This window comes from Sphaerodactylus townsendi, linkage group LG01, assembly GCF_021028975.2.
Source record: "Sphaerodactylus townsendi isolate TG3544 linkage group LG01, MPM_Stown_v2.3, whole genome shotgun sequence".
In the NCBI taxonomy this organism is placed as follows: domain Eukaryota; kingdom Metazoa; phylum Chordata; class Lepidosauria; order Squamata; family Sphaerodactylidae; genus Sphaerodactylus; species Sphaerodactylus townsendi.
The window spans coordinates 111330425-111354120 of record NC_059425.1 but is presented as its reverse complement, the minus strand read 5'-3'; the positions used below and the strand labels follow the sequence as shown (position 1 = coordinate 111354120).

The window sequence follows — 23696 nt, the reverse complement described above, 5'->3', positions numbered from 1 at the left end:
GTAAGCACATCCAATCAGTCACGCCTCCCAGCACTGTGGATCCGTCTGAATCAAGTGTTCCATGTCTGCAGTCTCGGGTCACAGGCACTTCTCCTGGGCTCTCTGCCCACTGCTCTTCAGCAACATCCATCACTGTCAACCTGAAATTTGCAGCAACTTCACCTGGGTTCCATTTCGTGGAATTCCCATGCTGTCATCTGATTCTTGGGATGTAGGCATAAAAACAACGCACCTCCTTAATTCTTCCAAGGTGACCTGGAGCTCTGCAGTGTGCATGAGCTGAGGCTGGATCTGGCTAGGTCTCACCACCAGCTCAGAGACTTAAAACTTCAGTTCAGGACATTTCTGTGCCATTCTCTCTTCTAGCAAAAAAATTTCAAAAAGCACAAACAACTGCTTGCTTCCACATCAAGTGAACATGGTTCAGATCACGCAAGCTGCCACCATGTCAAGATCCTGCATAGCATTCTAGAAACAAATAAGACCCATATGTCTCTATTGGGATGCAGAAATCTGCTTGTCGCTTGCACAGGATGTGGCTAAGACCCCCAGCTGTGTCTTCGAGGCAATGTGATCTGTCTACAGAGATCAGATACATATCCCCTCCCCTCCCCAAAATTATATGCAGTATGTGGCCTACTTGATGTGTGGGACCTGTTCTAGCTAGTGAGAATCCTAGTGCAGCTATAGACAATATCAGGTCAAAAGTCTGAGTTGAAGAGGCCAAGACTACATGGATGTTGAAATCCCCCAGTGGTATCAGCTTAGAGAACATCAAGGCCCAGTCCAACACAACCTCCAACAAGTTCAGCAGAGCAGCTGCCAGTGTGGCAGGTGGGTGGTACACCAGCAGAATGGCCGAACTCTCCACAGTATCCCACAGCCCAGGCCTGACTTCCCTGGTTGCCACTTAATTGCATTTCTCCATTGGAAAAAATCCACTAATTCCTAAAGCCCTCCCTAAAATTAACCAACTCCCATTTTAAAATACACTACTAACATTCCCATATTAAACCAACATACCCTACCTTGCCTTACTGCAGCTACTTGCCCAGAAGGGTTTAACTATTCTCCTCCATACTTAGGGACCTTAGGAATCCATTCCAATCAGCTGCCAAAAACATTTGGCCATAAAACTCCTCAGACCGATCAACCAATTTCCTTGGCTGATACACTCAGCTTAGGTGTCATCAAGCTTAAAAACCTCAGTCCTCCTTTGCTGGGGACTCAGGGTCCATTGATGAAGTTTTGCCACTTAGAGTATATCTGGGGGTCCCAACAATGTTTCAACTGCCACACCTACTGGAAGGTCCAGCAACAGCAGCCTCCAGCCCCCTCCAAGATTCTTCTCGGCACCTTGGGCTTTCAGGACTCTCTGGTACTCTCAAGGGATCTCCAACAGTCCCTGGGAGCTTGCACCACCTCCAAAGCTCTTGTTCTCTTCGGCTGCCCTGCCTGGTATCTCTAGTCATTGTCTTCATCCCAGTAAAGACTCATGACATCAGAGGGGGGTGTCAACAGCTCTTGGATATCTGGAAAGAGGCAAATCAGGAAGCATGAGCCTGGGAGACATAACTGTGGTGCTTGATGATCTCCTGGTGTATCTTTCAGAACCTCTTTAGGGACAGGCTGCCTCACAAGAGCCCGGGGAATCTAGCTCTCCAATTCTGCCCTCTTGGATTCTTCCATTCTTCCTAACCAGTTCCCACCACTCAGCACACCTCTTGGACTTTTGCAGATTGGTGAGGAGAGTCCCTAGGTGTTCCGGGCATTCTGACTGTTTACTAGTCAACTACTCACCAGCTGACTTCTCCCACTCTTTCTGGCCAGGTCCATCAACACCCCACCATGCTGTTCCACATCGAAGCCCAAACCTTCCCAGATCTCAAAGATTCCAGATCTCAAAGATTCTCTCTGGGTCTGAGTCTGGCTAGGATAAGCTGCTCTTTCCTCTGGATCTTGAATTAGTGCTGAGTCCTGCTCTCTTATATATGATATTCTTCTACTACTTAAAAACCCAACACCAACCATAATTATTAAACTAAACTGATCTAAATTAATTGAACTGTAGCCAAGATAAAACCAACTATGTATGACTTAAAATGAGGCAGAAAAAAGGTAAAAAAACATTTCTTGCTTGGCCCTTGCTTCTTAGTTTTAACCAGAATTATTTTGCTGCTCTCCTCTCCTTCTTTGGGAAACACTTTCATATGGTTAGCACCTGAGGGGTGCTATAATCTCCTCATGTGGCCTTTTCTCCCACAAGAATGGAATTTTATATTGCCTTTGTCATGCATATTCAGAACCATTTAGCTTTCTTCTAATTTCTTCCATTCTTGTCTAGAGAATTCCTCTTCCAATTGATTGATAACACTATGCAGTTGCAGATAATCTTTGGACTCAATTTCATGGATGATACTCTCATATGATTCTGGCAGGCTGACTAAAATTAACAAAAGTATATCCTTATCAGGAATGTCCTTTCCTGCAACTCTCAGCGGTTCAGCTAAATCAGGCATTTGGTCAAAATGTTCTCAGAGATTAGTATCTTCCTGCATTCTTATGCTAAGCAACCATTTCTGAAGATACAACTAGCTTTTTAATGACAATTTCACATGCAATCGCTACAATTCTGCCTATATAAACCTGACAGTTGGGAATTTAATGAACCTTAATAGCTGTTGGTCAGTTAAACCAGCAGTTATAATAACCTCCCACTTGATGGTCTTGTGTAATCCACACTGTCAGCTCCTTTGCACCTTGGTTTGGATACTCAGTCTGTCCAACCATTCACAGCCTTTTCCAATGAGATAGTTTTCATTCTATTGCTCAAAATTTGGTAGTTGTTCTCTGTGACCATGTTGTGTACCATAGGAGGTCACCGTGTTTGTTCCTTTGTTCTTGCCTATATGCTGCCAGCAGACGTGACTGGGTCTGACCCAAACGGGTGGCAAGCACAAGTGTGGTCAGGACCAAATGGGTGGCAAGCACAAGTGTGGTCAGGTCACAATCCAATGGGTCAAGGCAGGCGGCAGTCAGGGCATGGTCAGGTCACAGACCAATAATCAAGTCAGGCACAGGCAAGGCATAGTCAGGCCATAGTCCAGTAGGTCAAGGCATGGGAAAATCGAGAAGCAGGCAGGAATCAATGAAGAACCAGGCACACAGCAACAACAGGTAACACATTTGTTGCACCCAGGCAGAAGCAAGCTCAAAGCAAAGTTTATAGAGAAAGCTTTGTTCAAGGGGTTGGAATTCTGCAAGGAGTTAATCCTCATCATATGCAGAGACTTCTAATTTCCCATATCTTGCTGCCAAACGAGAACTCTTTCTTTGCTTCTGCAGTAGCAGCTTCTGCTTCTGCCTCCTATGCACAGCTGGCTCATCACTGAGTTCCTTAGGAGGGCCTGCAGGTTCTTATGTCATTAGGCAGGGAAGGGCTGGACATTGGGTCTGCTGCCTGGTCTTCCTCAGGAGCAGCCAACTCTGACTGCACTGTGTCTTCAGGTTCTGCCTCAGAGTCTTACCAGGGGCTGGCTCATGACAGCCTGCTTCTAAGATCCTCTGGTGATCTTTCTACCTTTAATCGGACATGAGCTTATCTGAACAACCATAACCCTGTTGGAAGAGTAATTAACACAGCAAAGGTGCATAAACTTTATCTACTCTTTCATTAGGTTTACACCTTTCAGTGTTAATTACTCTGCCAACATCTGTGGCCTCATATTGCAAGTATTTAGCCAGGCCATGATCCTGTGAGGAATAGCAGTGTTCTTCAGTTGTAGGTACACAAGCAACAAACTTCTGTGCAGAGCTGACCCTAAGAGACCTATAATCTACATCTATCTTGTTGGTTTACAGGACAGTCAAGAGGTCTGCTGGTTCAAGGCCTTGCCATGTTATCATGAGCCTGAACCAAAAGAGCCTTCTGTTGGGGCTGTTCCCAAGACCGTCTGACCCCATATGTCCCAAATAGGCCTCTGCGTTCTGCAGAGGCCAATTTGCTGGTAGTCCCCTGCCCCTCATTGATACGGCTGGCCTCTACCCGGGCCAGGGCCTTTACAGCGCTGGCCCCGTCCTGGTGGAATGCTTTACCATCTGCTGTCCGGGCCCTGCGGGACCTTGGTGAGTTCCACAGGGCCTGTAAGACTGAGTTATTCCTCCGGGCCTTTGGGGATGCCAGCTGCAGACTGCCTGCCCCCTCTGTAGCCCCCACGACAGTTTTACCATCTTCAACATTGCCTGATTGCTGATACCATCCATTTCTGGGCAATGCTGGCCCTCCTGGCCTTTGGGTTGGGCGCCATCTGTGCATGCCTCTGGGCATGTATTTTTATTTGTAATTTTTGGAATTGCTGCTATAATGTATTTTAATGTATTTTAATGTTTTATCATTATATTGTATTTATGAGACCTTATATTGTATTTGTTTTATGTCTCATTGTACACCGCCCAGAGCCCTTCGGGGGTTGGGCGGTCTATTAAGTCTAATAATAATAATAATAATAATAATAATAATAATAATAATAATAATAATAATAATGTTCATCTGCTGAGCCTTCTAAAGCTGGGGGCCCATGGTTTGGGGGAGTCTTTATATGGAGATAGAGCCAGTTGCCAGATCCTTATGCTGTCAACCAGATGAGGAATTTGTTCAAGGCTCCAGCCTTGGACAGGTCCTGAGAGGAAAGGTCCATAACTGTATATGATAGAAGAAGCTCAAACAGTTTGTTGCTTGCAGGTGTCCTTCCACTGAAAAAAATCAATACATAGAGATGTTAGTATGGTTGTCCAGTAAGTATCTCTTTGACAAATACGAGGTTGTCCCAGAGATGCAGAGGTCTCTTGGGTGACCTCATAGGAAGACCACCTGCAATAAGCTATATGTGACTTTCTTCTGGGCCATTTCTCCATGGGACTATTAATACAGGGTGAAATGAGAAGTGTGCCTCTCCATAATCCTGATCTGACCACAAAAGAAGATTAAAATAAGAAAAACATGAATTTAAGTTGGTTCATGGGCTGCCAAATCACCATATTAGATCTTAAATACATTAGCCACATCTAGAAGTGTGTATGTGACCTTCATATGCTGAAGGTCATACTCTACAACAGGGGTCTTCAAACTATGGCCCTCCAGATGTTCAGAGACTACAATTCCCATGAGCCCTACCACTTGGCCATGCGGCAAGGGGCTGATGGGAATTGTAGTCCATGAACATCTGGAGGGCCATAGTTTGAAGACCTCTGCTCTACAACCTTGAACTTGGCTTTAATTCACCAATAAAAATATGTCTTTCTTCTTTTTCCATTTCATATAATGCACTCACTATCTGAAATAATTTTATAAATCTGTGAATGTTCATTTCAGTGTTGCAGTGACAACAGTTTCAGCACTTGCTTGTATTTATTCCTCTACTTCCCCTACTTTTAACCAACCATTGTCCTAAGGCTCCCAGTTAAGTGCTGTGTTATTTTGCAAATGAAATGGCTGTGTCGGGAAAACAAATGAAGTAAAAGAAAGAATAATTGAGGATGGATCTCTTTAAAATAGTAAAGTGACAGATACCCTGTTGTTTCAAACTGATTGTATCTTCCAGTGTGCCAGCAGATTACCTCATTACAGTATGTCAATCAGGTACTAGAGGGGAGAAAACACAGAAAACAAATGCTACAAGGCAGAAGTACACAGCTAGAGTAAAATACAATCCTAGGGGATTGTAAACATGCAAATGACTGGGCTGCTGAGATACCACTGTGTTATTGCTATTACAGTTGTGGAAAAAACAAAAGAAGAAGGCCTGAAATACAAAATATAAAGCTATGGTTCTTAGATATGAAGCCAGCTTGAAGATTCAGTTTCAAGTTGGTTTATTAAAAGAACCAGTATCCAAAAATAAGTCAGAAGAATTGTTGCACTGTGATTCCTTTCTCCCAATTATATTAGCATCTTGACCTTCCCCAATGAGTGTGTTTTGAAGAGTTGAAACTGTCCATAACTTCCACTATTCCTGATTGTGAATAACTTTGACTGTTATATTTTATGTATGTGAAGATGTGATTTATTTCCATTTAGAAATTGTGACTATAAGGCTTTGGCAGACACTGAAAGCAATATCTTGTTATTTCCTAGTCACTTTACTTCATTAAAGGATCAGTAGTATTTCACTATACATATAATCTGAATTTACTGAGCTTTCCAATCAATTGTCCTACAGCTCTGGTGAAATTTAAGTGAGTAACTCAGGCTGGGATAAAGTGCATTGCCAGGCCTTCAAGGGCTCAGAGAAACAGCTGTACATTCCTGTTTTTAAATGGTGTAGCGACTCATTGATAGACTAAAATCCCATAACAACATGTCATTTGGATGCTGCCACCCGTTTGAGCTATATACAGTGTCGGCAGAAATAGCAGAGTGATTCCAAAGTTCTCTACTGGCTGGAGCCAAACCTAAGCCCCGTTTGTGAGGCCAGAAGGATTTTCTCCATGCTCTGTTTTGAAAGGAACACTTTCTGAAGAAGGACATTAATTATGCAGCTAATGAATTTCTTTTTATGTTTTCTTTTTGCCCCTCTTCTTGCACTACATAAACAACACAGTTTTAGCCCAACGTGCCATTTGGAGCGAAGTCATGGATTAATATGTGATGAATGCCCCCTTGGGTATTCTGGCTCACGCTGTGAGAGGTAAGCAAGCTTCAAACAGGATGTTACTTTCCTTTTCTCAGAATATTTTATTCAGTGGCTGTTTTAAAGCAAATGCCCTTTGAATGCCAAAATTGCCATGTTAGTCATAAATATCTTTGTTCCCATTGTTTTCCCTCAATCAGAAATGTGGAGCAATGATGTCATATGAGGCTCTTGTTGTAATGAGATATGACATGCTGTGTTCCAGAGATGTCTAGCTGTTTTATGAGCCAAGAAAATGGTTTTATTTAATGTTGCAAATAAATATTAAGTATCAAAGAAGGTATTTCCTATGGAAGTAATATTACTTGGTGGAGTTATTTTTGGTGTGTTGTACACCTGTTAATTTTTGCTATTATTTTTTGTCTTCCAAATTTGATTTGAATGTTGAAATCAGCAGTTCACTAAATTTCCTTTTCACCTCATTGCCAAAACAACAATGCAATTGTGGAACTTGCATTTCTTTATCTTAATTATTTTAAGTTTATATTATGAAATTTTGCTGCTTCTAATTCTCCACTGAAGTTGTTAATTTGGACTGTGAAACTACATGGGGTGCAATTAAATTGTCAGTATTCAATAAATATTTAAGGAGGAGCTTAAGAAATGTAGATGACTCCAAAATTATTCAGAAATGTTAATATAGAAATGTGATATGGAATCAAATGTGATATGGAATATTTCCCCAAGTTGCTCAGTTGTTGCATTTCTTCTCATTTTCTTTTCATACATTGTTTTGAGAAATTAGTTAGAGATCAGAGACTGCAAAAAGATGCTGATAAATTAAAATACCCCATAAAGTGTATTTTATCTGTTAATGCTAATCACTGGAATTAAACAATTTTTGCTAGCTGATGTCCGAAGTGGGATTTTAGCCAAGATATTTTCAGATTCCTGTTGCCAGTTGAATATCTTCCATTGGTTATGTGAATTATATGATACATCACCAAAGGGGGCAAAGACCTTGCACAGAACTACTGTCTTTAAAAATCAAAGCATTGTTAATTCTTCCTGGAGTCTTAACATTTCATAAGGAATACAATCTTAAATTGTCTCTAGTAGCTTTTCTACAAGGAAAATATGGCATGGGTCAATTCAGATGGTCAACTGATAAATTTTTGACACTTGCAGGCAACAGCCATCAATGAAAATAAAAAAAATGCTTGTGATGAGATTTTTATTAGCACATGAAAGACAACCTCGCTGTAATATAATTTTAATCACCACTGAATTTAATTGCTGCTTTAAAAGGGCCATACATAAACTTTACCAGTTAGCCAGTTTATATGAGAGCATATGTTTTATTCAGATAACCAAAATCAGTTTCCTGTATGTCTAAAGATTCAGAATTTACTCCTATGGCAACATTTATAATTAGAGCTGTAATTCTGTAAGTTTGTTCTGTAAGTTTGTTCTGTTGCATTGCTGTAATATTTAAAGGATTGCCAACATATAAGTCCAATCACAGAAACCCTTACAAGCCCCAGAATTTGGCACCAGTGTTGACCTCCAATCCTGGCAGTGTAAAATTTGAATGGTATGGCCCATACATTTGATTCAACTCATGTGGTGGAATTTCTTCAACAACAACATGCAATAAGCCCACGAAAATCAGCCCCCAAGGCTAAATATAACCTGCGGCTCCAAGTGTTTTCTTTTCCCGTGGAAAACGGGTCCAAATGGCTCTTTGAGTGTTAAAGGTTCCCTACCCTGACCTATACCTTTTTTGTTAATTAACCTGATAGGACTAACATGCTGACTGCACAGGGTACAGTTTTTTAATATTTATTTGTTTATTAAGAACATTTGTATCTTGCTCATCTGTCCTATAACACATTCTCAATGTATATTACAATACATTAAAAACCAGTAAAAGTATAATGGTACTGTAGAAAATGACAACTGTCCAAAGAGTAACCTACCATTTTCACATGAAATAAAAACATTAATAGCAGAATTAATAACAGTACTATAAAATAAGCAGTTTATCATCAATTAAAACAATGTTCACAATGAAGGCTTTCTTAAGGAACTTCCATAGTCTGTAGAATACTTGTAAGGATGGGGCAACAGACTTCCTTGGGAGGACACCCCAAAGTTTCAGTGCTGCTCTGAAGAAAGCTTTCTCTCTTATAGTCATGCACTTTGTAGCAGACAGTAAACCCATACAGAGGAGAACCACCTAACTTCACTGCCTGGGCAGATGCATATGTGAGGAGGCAGTCCTTGAGACACTTGAAATATTTTGAGTTTGGCCCAGAAACTAACTAGAAACCACAGCCCATTCTAAATGGTTGGGCACCAGGCTGTTGTGGCCTAGCTGTGGAGGCCTGCTGTTACCATGGAGCCATGGGGAAACTAAAAAAAACCCAGAAAAACCTTCCCACCACTGGAAAGCCCCATTAAGCTTAGTGAACTTACACTACCAAGAAAGTGGCATAAGTCCAGAGCCCCAGCTGCCAGCGCAACAGGGGCAGTGGCCAGCTGGAAGCCAACTAGTGTCCGCTCCTCCCCTGGCTATGTCCCCAAACCACCCCCACTCTGTCGGTGCTGGTGGCCCAGTGACCCTGGTGCGGCACTCAACGTCACTTTCCACCACTGTGAAAAGCCACCACTGCTGCCCACCAGTGGATTCACCCCTCTATCGAAGCAAGTGTAGTGGGTAGGACAAATCTACTGGCATGGCCCCTCACCACTCCCAGTGGCAGATTCTTTGCCCTCCCCCCCATTCTTTGCCCTCCCCCCTTATTTTGGATCATCAATGGAACACAGTATGGGTAATATGCTTCCAGCAGATTTAAATAATACTGTAAGTTTATTGTTGGCAGCGAGATCTAAAAGAACTGTCTTTCAACTTTAAAATGTTCAGCACTGATATTTGAACAGGACAATAATGCAGTGGTGGTACTACATATGTAAACCAGAAGTTACATTAGAAGGTCCTTTCAAGACCTTAAAAAGTGTAGCCTTTTTGTCATGCTTCCTGAACAGCTGAGAAATCTTTGAGTGTCCTCTGAGGAATGAATCAGAAAACTCAACAAATATAGTCTACCATTTATTTCTTTGAATACCTTGTGGAGTTATATTTGGTAAAAAGTACCTGCCACAAAGAAAGCTTAGGAATCATCCTACTTATTTTGATGGCTGTTTTTTCTGAGTACTATTTCTGTGTTTCTTTTCCTGTCTGGTGGTAAGTCATTACTTTTCTCGCAAACTTGAGGACTGGGAAGTTAATTAATGTGAGAACAAATCAGCTGTACTGTAATTTTTTGGCAGTTTGTCAATGTAGAGGTCACCGACAGCTCTCATCAGCAACAAGTGGTATTTATAAGTGGAGTAATCCATAGATTAGCAGCATGGAAGGCATTTGAATAAGTGCTGGATTTCTTTTAATTGTCACAGTTGCATGAAAAATGCCCATGGCTATTTATTATAATGACCATACCAGCATTTAGAAAACGTTATTGGTAAGTTATTAAATGTAGATGAGTAATATCTTCAGTAATTTACATAGAATCTCTTCTTATTATAGCTCTTGGATACTGCTCTGAATCATCTGTTGCTATTGCATTAACTGCCTTAAAATGATCTTTGTGGTCTATATATAGTTCTGCCTTGGTTCATGCTTTATGCATGATTTCTCACTCCTACAACTGTCATTAAATCTGATTTTTGTATAGCTATGTAATGCTATGTCTAGTTCCACATTCCTCAGACTGGGGGTTGGGGTTGCCCTCCAAGATCCGTTCCCTTCAGTGTCTTCTCAGCCTGTGATTGACTACACCTTAACTCTCTCTCACTCCTACCAGCATCCTCTGCCCAGACAGCATAAGAAAGGCTTGGAGCATCCTCCTCGACCATGTCCTAAAAAAAGGGCCTCCTGGAGGTTTACCTCAGCCTCTCCCGATGACCTCCATGCAAGAGCAGGCCCTTGCAAATCTAGCAAAGCTTCCTCCAGTGGCTTTTCCCTCTCAATTCTCCCTCCCTCCCTTCACCCAGCCCTCTGGAGCTTGGCCAGGGCCACCATAGAGCCAGCGTCAGCCAATTCGAGTCCTTGCAAAGAGCACAGATGTTGCAGTGTCTCTAGCTGTCAGGGAAGCCAGCATGAGGCAGGTTATCGTCCCAGCTGGCCGCAGTAAAAGTGGGAACAGGACTATCGCCTCCAGTCTGCTAGTAAATTAAAACATTTTAAAGGTTTTTTTAATCAGTTGCATTGTTCTATTGATTAATGTGTGTTGAACTCTGCGAGTGTTTCTATCGTTTTTCTCCTTCAGTTCCCTGCAGGTACTGCTAACAAACATCAGCTACTTGGTTTTCCTCTTTCCTCTAGTTTAATGTATCCTCTTCTGAGCTCCCTGCTTTTTCTACTAATCTCCTCTTCAAAATTAATTTGAAATGGTTCAATCTTTATAACTGCTAGGATAACAGCCTTCTTTTTCAAACTCTGAATTAATTTTCTTGAAAAATAATACAAGACCTAACCTTTGCAGTTCTTTGTTGCTCTGCCTTTGACTGAATTCTATACTTATCTGTATTTATTCCCTGTATTGTGATGTTTCTGACCAAATTTTTATCAATGTTTCAAGATTTTTAGAGGCCGTGGGCCAACATGACTTTAGCCCAAAGGATCTCTTGAATTCAATCAAGGGCTGACAGAGAAAGAGAAACTGAAATAACATTAGGGTTAGAAATTGTTGCTTTCTGCAAAAAGGAACCAGTTCAGTGATTAATAGAAAAAGATGGTGATATCTTAGTGGTCAGAAAGACAGACATTTTATGAATTTGTTGAAGAAGGGAGAGATTGTGGAAGAATGGGAATGACTAAAAGTGTTTCTAGCAACTTAAAGATGACTCTGTGTCCCTCATGGTCCCCAAGGAAAAGATATCTTTGGCAACTTGTGAATGTCATTTTCAGCAGGTAAAAATGAAATGTGTTGTTACATAACCCCATTTAAGTTGTATTCATTAAAATGTGTGTTTTAAATGTATTGAATTTGGTGCCTTTGACACCTTCCCCTCCTTTGCTAGGAACATAAATGGCTTAAAGACTGCTGTTCATAATTTTAAAAATCAGAGTACATTTTGTAAACTTAATGAGTTTTTCTCTTTCATGTTGAATAATAGCCATTTGCCAAAGTAATCCACCTTGAATAGCATAATCTGATTTTTCATGATTCCATGCTGTGCATCTGCAACCTAAATGTAGCAATTTTCATGGAAATACTCGAGAAAGAAAATAAAATTGTCTCATAACTAGCATAACTTGAGTTGCCAACTGTCCAGAGGAGAAAAAAATATTGTCCCTTTAATAGAGGCTTAATGAGATCTTATTTACCATGATCATATATTTCTTGTTTTAAAAAGGTAGAAGCAATTCTGGTGTTGTTATCTCTATGCCATAAGTTTCAATTGCCAATTTCTGAACATTAAGCATCTATTAAAAGGCCATTTTTCTTCAAGCATATTAGCAATCATTCTTCTGATATTAATTGGCTGTTATTGACTATGGAGGCAGAGTGAAATCTGTCTGTGTCTATGGTGAAATTATTTGCATTGCAAAATATAGTGAAAATCTATTCAATTTTATACCTGAAGTGACTATGATAATTATGGTCATTTATGCACTTGTGATCTGCCCCTCAGTGAACGTACATTCCCTTTGGGTTAGATTCTTAGTTGTTCACACATCCCCCCCTCCCCCGCCCCATCAGACACCCTCTTTTTTTTTAATCCTGGCAAAATGTGAAAAAAAATCCCCACCATTTTCAGGGAAAGTGAAGGGAATTAGCATGTGTTTTGCTTTCTTTGGGTTTCCTTGCTCCTCCTGCCCACACAACAGCAGTTCCTCCTTGTGTGGATAAAATAAGGAACTGGAGAATGAACAGAAGGGCAAATCAGATCAGCTGTGTTCACTTTGCAGTGGGAGAAACAGAAAACGGTAGGATAAACCCACTGTGAAGCACACAGCCGCAAGGTAAACACAACAGGCGTAAATGGCCTGTATTAGGGCTCTCCCTCCTTCGTTCCATTCTGTCAATTAGTGTATCTAGGGTTGAGGAACTGTATCTTGGCAACAAGCCATGTGCTTACTGGCAAGTAGTCTGAGGTGATCTAAATTGCTGTGGAGGTTATATCTGTGAGCCCTTGTTGTTTAGAAGAGGATTCTATCCCTTCCTGGCCAGGTGGAGAGCCCCTGTCCCCTTCTCTGAAGGGCCTCAGTTTCCATGTTAGCTGGATTGGCATGAGAAGGTCCATCTGTCCTTGGAAAGAACTCTTGGACCCCAGCAGAGGGCTAACCTCAGGGGTTCCTGACAGACAGCTTGAGAAATGCTGCCTGGGGATATAGCTACAGCAAGAAAACTATGTAAATCTTCTTTCACTTTTCCAAAAGAATTTGAAAAAATGTGTTTCTTTCCATATGTTGTTCTGTTGCAGACAACACAGTTTTTATATAGGATTTCTTTTTGTTAATGTCAGATATTAATTTTCTATGTAACATTCTTTTCTATGAACCCTCCCATGGGCATAGCACAATGAACCAGAAAAGAGTAACTGAGCTGGAAAAATTCCTAGAGGGAATGTTTGGAGATGTAATGAAAAGAGATTATATCCAGGGTTTACAGGAAGTGGAGAGAAGAAGAAAAAACCCCAGAGAGAATGAGATGAGAAATAGGGATTGATTTTTTTTTCTACCTAAAGATACATTCCAGGTTCATTATCACACAGCTATATTTGCCGGTTTAAAGTAGCTTTAAGACAATTGAAAAAGGCTAGGAGATTAAGTTTTATTTTAATTTTAACTAGCAGAGTCTGAACTGATAAGAGTACAAAAAAAAACCCTGACCAAAATGGATTGTGATTGGCAGAAGGGATATTTGTGACTAGCAGTTCAGTGTTCATAAATCCTTGGAGTATTCTTCTTGTGACTGTCTTTGTGCATTTCTTCTGGCATTATTGGATACATATCTAAGTGAATGAGGAAAAGAACAAAATGAACCCAGATTAGTGAAGGAGAAGATGATTAGTTATTGAAGAAACTGTGCATCTCCCTTCAAAATTTGTTTACAAAAATCATGCTTCTTTGGTTAAGCATAGGTTGCCATTTTTGGATTGGGAAATTCCTTGAGATTTTAGGTATGGAGCCTGGGGAGGACAGGGTTTGGGTAGAGGAGAAACCTCATGGGTACATAATGGCACAGAATCCCCACCTTCCAAAGCCTTCGGTTCCAGTGGAACTGATCTCTGTAACCTGGAGACTACATGTGATTTCAGGAGACCTCCAGGCACTACCATATTAATGCAGCAAAGGACATATTTATGCAGCAAATAACATATTAATGCCCATTAATGCAGTAAACAGGGATTTGTTATTTAGTTAGATAACTAGTTAAAGTAACATTGCTATGCCACCTCTTCAAAGTCCTGTTTTAAACTGTGGCTTACAATTGAAAACCACAGTATAAGACACAAGCCATTAGACATAAGCAGCATAAAAACTAACCTTAAAAGCCACTGGGCTATTGAAAAGGTGGTAAGCTAAAATACTAATTGAAAGGCTGGGTAAAGAAGGGGCCAGCAAACCTGGGGGGGTGGCATTCCAAAGGCAAGGTCCCCCCACAAAAAGTATCCTGTCTCTAGTCACCACTTGCTTCATTTCTTAAGTTAGGGGCACAGAAGGCAGGACTTGCAAGGCAGTTTTTAACTGGCAGATTGTGTAGTGTGGGATGAGCTGGTCTTTCAGGTGCCCTAACTCCAAGCCATTTAGGATTTTAAAGATAAGATTCAACACTTTGAATTGTGCCTGGAAATGGATGAATAGTTGCTGCTGTACTGCAGTCAAAGCTCTGCTGATGACTTGAGTTCAATCCCGATGGAAGTCAGTTTCAGGTAGCCAGCTCAAGTTTGACTCAGCCTTCCATCCTTCCTAGGATGGTAAAATGAATACCCAACTTGCTGGGGTATAGATGACTGGGGAAGGCAGTGGCAAATCACCCCATAAACATAGTCTGCGTAGTAAACTTTATGATGTAGCATTACTCACACTATATCTGTTAAACCAGTGCCTTTATCTTTTAAACCAATGCCTGGCGACCCTTGCTGCTGCAGTTCAGACCCATTGACTTTTCCAAACCATTTTCAAAGGCAGCCCTACATAAAGTGTAGCACAATAATCTAACATGAATGTTGTCTGAGAATGGATCCCTGTGGGCAGGTAATACTTTTCAAGGAATGACTGTAGCTAGTGAATCAGCAGGAGCTGATAAAAAGTGCTATGTGCCCTGAAGGAGGCCTGAGCCTTGGACCATAGGCTAGGATCTAGTAACACTACCAAGCTACAAATCTGCTCCTTCAGAGGAATGTGACCCCCTCCAGGGTACACAGTTCCTGAACAGCTTCTCCATTGATCAATAGTACCTTAGTCTTGTCTGGATTGAGCTTCAATTTACTGCCCATTATCCATCCCTTCTCCAGACATCTAGTCAGTACTTCCACAGATCCACTTAGCTTAGCTGTTAAGAAGAAATAAAGCTGAGTGTCATTAGCACCTCACTCCATATCCCTGGATGACCTCTCACAGTGATTTCATGTAGATGTAAAATAGCATGGGGGATAAGATGATGTCCAAAGACAGCCATGGGGCCCACCACTCAGATGTGCCTGCACCACTGGGAACCAGCCTACCACACCCCTGAGCCTCCAGGAGCAGCCGGGAAACCCCATGCCGCCCAGAGCTGGCTTATCACGCCTCTAAGTCTCCAGGAACAGCAGGGAAACCCCTGCATCACCTGAAACTGGCCCACTGTGCTCTGTGGCACCCAGAAATGGCCAGGCAGCCCCCGTGCCACCTGGAGGCACTCTGCCACACCCCTGAATCCCCAGGAATGGATGGGAAACATCTGCACTATCTGAAGCTGACTCACCATGCTCCACAGCAACTGGGAGTGGCTGGGAGGCCCCCATGCCCTGTGGAGCTGCCTCCCCATGCCCCAGGAGTCCCGGGGGCAGGTCCACATTGGCTTTCCCAGTCCTCCACTCCAAGATATACTCAGTGGGAAGGAGGAGTGACCAGGCACTGGGAGAGTTAGGCAAGCCAGGAGGAAAGACTGGAAGAAGCAGCCACAGGCCTCAGAATCTGCCAGGCAGCCAGGGTGGACCCCAGGCAGGAGAGGAAGCCCTGATAGCCCATAAGGCCAAGGAAGGGCAGACTCGGCCCAGCTCCAGAGCAGAGGCCTTGGTTGGAGAGTGGAGGACCCTGGGGCAGGACCATACCTCCCATAGTCAGCAAGGAGGAAGCTGTTGATAGCACTGGGGAACTTGCAAAGCCACAAGGGAGAAGCCCCCAGTGAGCCCTCGCTTCTGAGACCTCTGGGACTAACTAGGAGCAGGAGGCACAAACTCAGAGTAGGAGTCCTCATCTGTGTACTCAGGTACACAGAGTAGGAGTCCTCATCACCTGTGTATTCAGGTACACAGAGTAGGAGTCCTCGTCATCAGGGGACAAAATCGATGCCATGGACAATTCCCCAGCATCATTGTCTGAAATAAGTTGGTCAAGTAAGACTGGAACTGTTAAGGCACAGTGCCTCCTACTGCCAACCCAGCCAGCCTCTCCAGAAAGATACCAAGGTCAATACTGAAAGTTCAGGAGAAACAACAGGGATGCATTCCACTGTTACTCTTTTAGTAAAGGTCATTAATCAGAATAACCAGAGCTGTTTCAGTCCCCAAACTAGGCCTGAATCTGGACTGAAATGTGTCTAGATAATCCATTCCATCCAACAGTGCCTGAAATTGTGCAGCCACCACCATCTTGAGTACCTTGCCGAAGAATGGAATATTAGCTTAGAAAATTTATTTCTGGGGTGCTGTGTGGTTTCCGGGCTGTATGGCCGTGTTCTAGCAGCATTCTCTCCTGATGTTTCGTCTGCATCTGTGGCTGGCATCTTCAGAGGATCTGTTGTACCTGGCTTACATATCAGACACATCTTCAGAGGAAGATGCCAGCCACAGATGCAGGCGAAACGTCAGGAGAGAATGCTGCTAGAACACGGCCATACAGCCCGGAAACCACACAGCACCCCAGTGATTCCGGCCGTGAAAGCCTTCGACAATACATTAAATTTATTTCTGTTTCTGTTTCTACAACTGGTCAAGACAGATGCAATGATTTGAATCTCTGCATTGAACTAGAGATGTGATAAAGATTTCATTTCTCTCCTTTTCTTTGAAAAGGGAAACCAACTAGGTTTTTGATCCACCCCCACCCCCCATCCCCCACCCACACACTTGCAGCATCTCAGCATGTTTGGGAGGAAGCAACGTTTCCAGGACGGTGGATCACATGGATCCTGACTCCCCCACCCCATAATTCTGCTGTGTACCTAGTAACATTTCCCCAACAGCGGATCAAAAGCCAACTCCCAACTTACCCCTTAGCTGGAGTCAGCTTCTCATGATAGCAAGTAGATTGTTGCAAATACACAGGTTGAGAATGGCTGTACTATTAATGTCTATTAATTGGCTGCTTAATCACCACTGGTGAATAAAAATTGATCCAAACAGGCAGGTGTTCAAGCATCCCTAATAACTGACCTTCACTGAGCTGGATGGATTGTTATAATATTTGTCCAGACATATGGGATCCACTCACAGAAAAGTGACATCTTTGCTGCTCAGAAATACCTAGAGGACATGTTAATTAGGTGAAATTGTTCACTGCATTAATTTGTGTACATTTGTAATTTAACACATTACATTATGGCGACAATGTATATTCTTATGATGCAAACAGTTGCATTCTGGGACTGTATTTCTTTGTTTGTAAGGTTTTCTGTTTGTTTCTGTTCTACGAGAAACACTTGTGAGGAAGAGGAACTTCAGCTTTCCTGGCTAGTTAATATAGTGAATCATCCTTGTTGGCTAGTTTCACTAAATGCGCTGCATTACAAAGAGTTCTAAAAATGGATGTGATTTCCTCCAGGATGCCAACAGACAGATTTCTTATCATGCTTTTGTCTCTTTTTCAGTTTCAGTGAGAAAGCCCCCCCTCCCCCCCGTCGCCCAATCATACACTGAAATGTAATAACTAGTGGAGCTGGCAGAATGTCAGCTAGTAATGAATTCACAGTGCTGTTAAAAGAAGGGTGAGATTTAAAAGAAAAAACCCTGAGACACTTGAAAGAAAATCAAATGATCTTTAGAGATTCATAAGACAACAAAATGGTAAACATTTCTCTTTTTTTCCTGACAGGCCAAAGTAGTTCTTTAAGATGTTATGTCTGTTGCCCTAGGTGTGCAGAAGGCTATTTTGGACAACCTTTAATACCAGGGTCATCGTGCCAGCCTTGCCAGTGCAATGACAACCTCGACTTCTCCATTCCTGGCAGCTGTGACAGCTTGTCTGGAGCTTGTCTGATATGTAAGCCAGGTACAACAGGCCAATACTGTGAGAAGTGTGCTGATGGGTATTTCGGAGATGCTCTTGATGCAAGGAACTGTCAACGTAAGTCCTGGAGCCTTGCTTCTCCTGTCACGAAGCACTCATTCCCTAAGGGCACAGCTCACGAGTCTCTGTCAAATAGTGCATGCGCTGATTTGCATGGTATTACATGAAATAAAAGGCACATTATCCAGATGCTGGTGGTTTCAGGATTCCTAACTTATTATGTTAGCATCCTTTGTGTGATTGCATTATTTCACATATCCAGTCCCTTTCTTTTCATCTGAATGTCTAATTGAGCTAATAGTTTAAATGTCTCCCAGGCTGTACAGATAAATATGAATGTACTGTATGTATATGATATATACATGCTTCAGAAGAAACATTTATATTGCCCTAACCACCTGTTATTGCCTATATTCTTGGCTTGTGCTCTTTTTGTTTTGGAGGCTCACTGTGATTATGAAAAAAAGGTTTTCATTCATCTGTCTTGGATGTATATATTTATTTACTACTTTGGGAATGTCAAGACCAACCAGAAACATAGCATTGTGGTATGTGTGTAAAATTCCACACACACACACACACAAATCCTAACCAGATTTTCTTTTTAAACAAATGCTTTTATCCTCAAGTTTAGGGGTCCAACTGATAGGTGTATTTTGGAAATGATTTTTTCACTCAGGTAAAATCAGCAGAATTTCTGAACTTTGGTTTTAGTTTTGTTGTTTATTTTTTCTATACTGCATGACTGGGCTTATTGCATGACTTATCTAGAGTTATCTGTCATTCACCCATTCTCTGTTTGCTGATAGGTGAATAAGATGGAACATGTGAATGGTCCTGTCTTGAGCTCCGTAGTTCTTTTTGTCTTTTATTCTAGTCAAGACCTATTTCTGCATTAAACTGCTTTGAATGGGCGGAGGGGGGGGCAGGGATAAGAATCTCTGAAAAGGCAGACCAGGTCTAAAAGTCTGTATTGAAAAAGCTGAAAGTTACAGCCCCATGTCAGTTTTTTTTTTCTCCCCATCCATAGCGTCAATAACCAGCAGTCTGAATTGTGTCTGGACACAAATGGGCACTCAGTGAAGATCTTTTAGCCCCACTGGGATACGATCCCTGTATTCATCCTCTGAAGAGAATTTTCAAAGGCAACCCCATGTGTACCACGTTACAGTAATGTAACCTCAATGCAATCAAAGTAAGGATCTCCATGGCCAGATTATGCTTTTTAAGGAGCAGCTGTAGCTGGCATGACAGCCAAAGCTGGTAAAAGGCTCTGTGTTCCATGTAGGAATCCTGAGCCTCCAGCCATAGATCCAGCAACACCCTTTCCTTCAAGGGAAACACTACCACCTTTCAGGCTGACTTTGCAGTCACCCTACTTCAGCCTTGCCTGGATTGAGCTTCAGTTTGGCTCTCCCATTACCTAGCTAGAACAGCCGCAGACCTTGATAAGGAGAAACAGAGCAGCATTTAATCTGTATATTGGTGACAATTTTATCTACAAAATAAATTGTAAAAAAGTATGTTGGGCTAATGTGTTTTCCAGGTCTACCTGTGTCAGGGGGCCAAAATAAGAGCCCTTCCTCCATAGTCCAGAAAACCTCATCTGCATGTCATTGTTCAGATGCAATGGTGATGGAAAGCAAGCTCATTTTTCTACCCTCACAGCATAGGCATGATAATGTGCTGTCTCCTGTGTTCATTTGCATTCACTTTGAGTTTTCCTTCACTTATGCTCCAACCCTCTAACCAGCTGCTTCTTCACTTCAGGCTCCTCTGGAACCTAGCCATTAAACTGCCCCTTGGACTTGAAAAGTCTTTCATAAAAGGACCGCATTTAACAGAAAACAAAATTGTCAATAAGTAACAAGAAAAATAGATAGATAGTGAACTGCTTGCCTAAGCTCTGGTTAGAGAAAAAGAATATTTCCCTGGCAAATGGAGAATAGGGAAGGCAGGCAAGCAAAATAACAAGCCTTTAACAGGTTCCTAGTTCACCTGTAGATTTCTTGATCCAAACCCTGAATCTAGTCAGTACACTCACACTCCCTATATAAGTGCATGCCTTGACATTCATAGCAGCTATTTTCCTGAACAGCTCTAGGAAATGCACACCTGAGCGCCTATGAAGGAGGATTTTTACGATTTAACCAAAAATCCTAGGCAGCCCAATCCTCTGTGGGTGTGGGTGTGAATGGGCCATTGGAGCTGGCATAGGGGTGTGCAGGTGCCTTTGCTCTCTCTGCAAGCATAAGTGGCACTTAACACGAAGGGGGAGGGCAAACTGGGAGGCAGATGGGCATCATGGACTTTGGCAGCACTCAACCCAGAAGACAACCCAACCTCCAGAGCTGTGGCAGCATACAGGTAGATGCTGGTATGGCTGTAGCCATTCTGGGAGTGGAGCCAACTTTAGTCAGCTCCCCTGACCTTTGGAGCCAGGAATGCTCCCGCGTAGCCCTCAGATTTACTATACCCTTTTGGTTATTGTAAGTTTGTTTTAAGCTATGGAAGGCTTGCAGGCAGCCAGGGAGTTTTTGGTGTTTGCTGCCTTCCAAGTCATCTCCAAGCACTCTGGCTGTGCCTGCCCTGTGTATGGGGCTTTTACTCTTGTTGGAGGCTGGTAACAGTGTTTTTCCACAATGGACAGTAGCCAGTCTTTAGTGTTGAATTTCTCCTGGGAAATTAGAACAGGAAGGGAAGAACAAACTTCTTCTCCTAAAAGAGAATAAGAGAGATTCTTCATAAAGTACATGACCTTTGTCTTGGACCCAGATGCCAGGGAAGTTGTGCGTGCCTAAGAAGGTCACATCATGACAAAAGGGTTGGGATTTTGCAGGTGTCTGTCACAACTCAGTTATAAAAGGATTAACTGTTTGTATCCAAACAAGTTGCTGAAGTCACTGTTTATGACCCAATCTATTGATTCGCTGTTGGTCAGTCAGATATTCATTGCTTATATGTTAGTGAGCACAAACATCTGAAATTATAAAGTTAACTCTGTTTCTTTGTTTGAGTATACACACACAGAGACACACAACAAAGGTTATGTTGACACAGAATGGCTTTTTGCTGCAGAGAAGAGACTCCTAGAAGTCAGTTGGTTAGTTGAGAAAAGGAGAAAGTTTTTGCTACTTGGCTACTTTGCTACTGTTTGGCTGGGACTGCATACAAAAAGGACAGTGGGCATCAGGTCATTGGAAAGTGCTCCAGGCGATGCATCCTCCTCAACGGAAAGCGCAAGAGGCAATGCAACCCACACTCTGGTACACAGGAGTTAGGCTCCCAGTCTTCCTCCACTAAGAATATTAGAGAAAAATAATGTTATGATATGGCGATGCTGTATGGAACAAGCCATAACTATACAGAATATTGATTATGTCTTAACACAAGACACACACCCCTCCCAGATGATGCAGGGGAGGCAGCAAAGCTTAAAGCTGATGATGTGAAAGCAAAGAGAGAAGCTGTACTTATTCGAAGTTGTAAAACAACGGGCTCCCTATGGAAAGCGATGCAAAATGGATATTCAATGCAATCACCAAATTATGTGAGAACTCTCAGAAGAAAGTTATATACCTCAAAAATATCTCCAAATTGTAGCCTTGATGCTCATTTATCAATTATGCAGGACTTTGCATTTAAGATCAGAGACTCTGGATATGAACTTAGAGATTATAAACTTCTAACTGTGCTATTTGGGAGTTTACCAACCAGATTTGATAATAAAATATCTGTTCTGGAAGCAAAAGACCAACTGGATGTTAATTTTGCGATATTTATGTGATGCAGATCTTGAATACAGTGAAATGCATTTTAGCATGGATTTTTCTGTCTTGAAGCTTGAGAATGCTGCTAGAAGTAAAAAGGAAACAAAATGTTTCAGTAGTGGAAAAATGGGGCACTTTGCAAAGCAGTGCAGGATGAAAGAAGGCAACTCAAATGTGGCAAAGATGTAGGTAACGTCTGAATAAGCATTAACATACAAACCACGTAACCCACTGGCAGCCAATTTAAGTTTGGTATTTCTTATTTATATAATAAGGAACAATGCTCATCACATACAATAATATAATTCACTGTTGTATCATCACATGAATTATTTTTCTCCTTTTTTCATTCAATAATCTAAACTAAACCTTTTCTCTTTTTTCATTCAATAGTCCTTTCAAAGGTGTATCCACATTCATATAAATCCAAGTTCTTGCAATTGATAACAAAGTTCAGTCATAAATATTGCAGTCTTCAATTCATTGCTGGCAGGAACGCATCGCACGAAATTGCGCTCTTCGGTGCCTTCATCAGTGCCAATTTGCCATTTACTTGTACATGAGGTGTTCTATAGGTAATCTGTCAATGGATATTACATCATATCAATTCATAGCTCATTTCAATGTCTTATTGAATCCATCACTTATTAAACACATATATATACAATTATAACATACATATATACTGAAATGAGCAATTATTAAGCTCACTAATGTTATTAGTTCCACTTACAAACGCTTTCCAAGAAGCTGTTAGATCCTACCACACCTTCCTCTGGTAGCTGACTCTCTCTGGTTGAAGCTATGTGCACAGCTGATAAGTAACACCTGTTCAGTGTTCTTAAAGACACAGTATTAAAGATGACAAGAAAAATCCAATGACCTATTTAATCCAATGGAATCTGTTCTAAACTTATATATGAGACGGTTTTCTGCTTGGAGGATAATTCTGTCTAAATTCATGTGAGGAGAATCTCCCTGAAATTGCTGTAATGCACAAAAACGGAGGTCAGTGTCCGTATGGTTATGCGTCAAAAAATGTTCCACCAGTGGTGCTTCCATCATAGAGTCAGCTGCCAGAGGAAGGTGTGGTAGGATCTAACAGCTTCTTGGAAAGCGTTTGTAAGTGGAACTAATAACATTAGTGAGCTTAATAATTGCTCATTTCAGTATATATGTATGTTATAATTGTATATATATGTGTTTAATAAGTGATGGATTCAATAAGACATTGAAATGAGCTATGAATTGATATGATGTAATATCCATTGACAGATTACCTATAGAACACCTCATGTACAAGTAAATGGCAAATTGGCACTGATGAAGGCACCGAAGAGCGCAATTTCGTGCGATGCGTTCCTGCCAGCAATGAATTGAAGACTGCAATATTTATGACTGAACTTTGTTATCAATTGCAAGAACTTGGATTTATATGAATGTGGATACACCTTTGAAAGGACTATTGAATGAAAAAAGAGAAAAGGTTTAGTTTAGATTATTGAATGAAAAAAGGAGAAAAATAATTCATGTGATGATACAACAGTGAATTATATTATTGTATGTGATGAGCATTGTTCCTTATTATATAAATAAGAAATACCAAACTTAAATTGGCTGCCAGTGGGTTACGTAACTCAAATGTGGCGCCAAATGCCTATAGAGATTCAGATTACCACAGGTCAAAAGGGCAGACTGAAAAGCAAGGTGGAAAAATCCTCCCTACCAAGGGGAAGGAAAACCTCAACTCAAGCACAGTATTTGTAATTGGGAACTCAGAATTAAAGACAAAAG

At 41.6% G+C, this 23696-nt stretch overlaps 1 protein-coding gene across 1 annotated transcript in view; it reads left to right on the top strand.

Moving 5' to 3' along the window:
- LAMA2 (laminin subunit alpha 2) overlaps positions 1-23696 on the top strand; it is a 549054-nt gene that overhangs the window by 323685 nt on the left and 201673 nt on the right. The window contains exons 17-18 of the mRNA XM_048490901.1: positions 6600-6686; positions 17978-18189. Of these exons, the coding sequence (XP_048346858.1) occupies positions 6600-6686; positions 17978-18189 (299 nt within the window). The remainder of the gene's footprint in view (positions 1-6599; positions 6687-17977; positions 18190-23696) is intronic.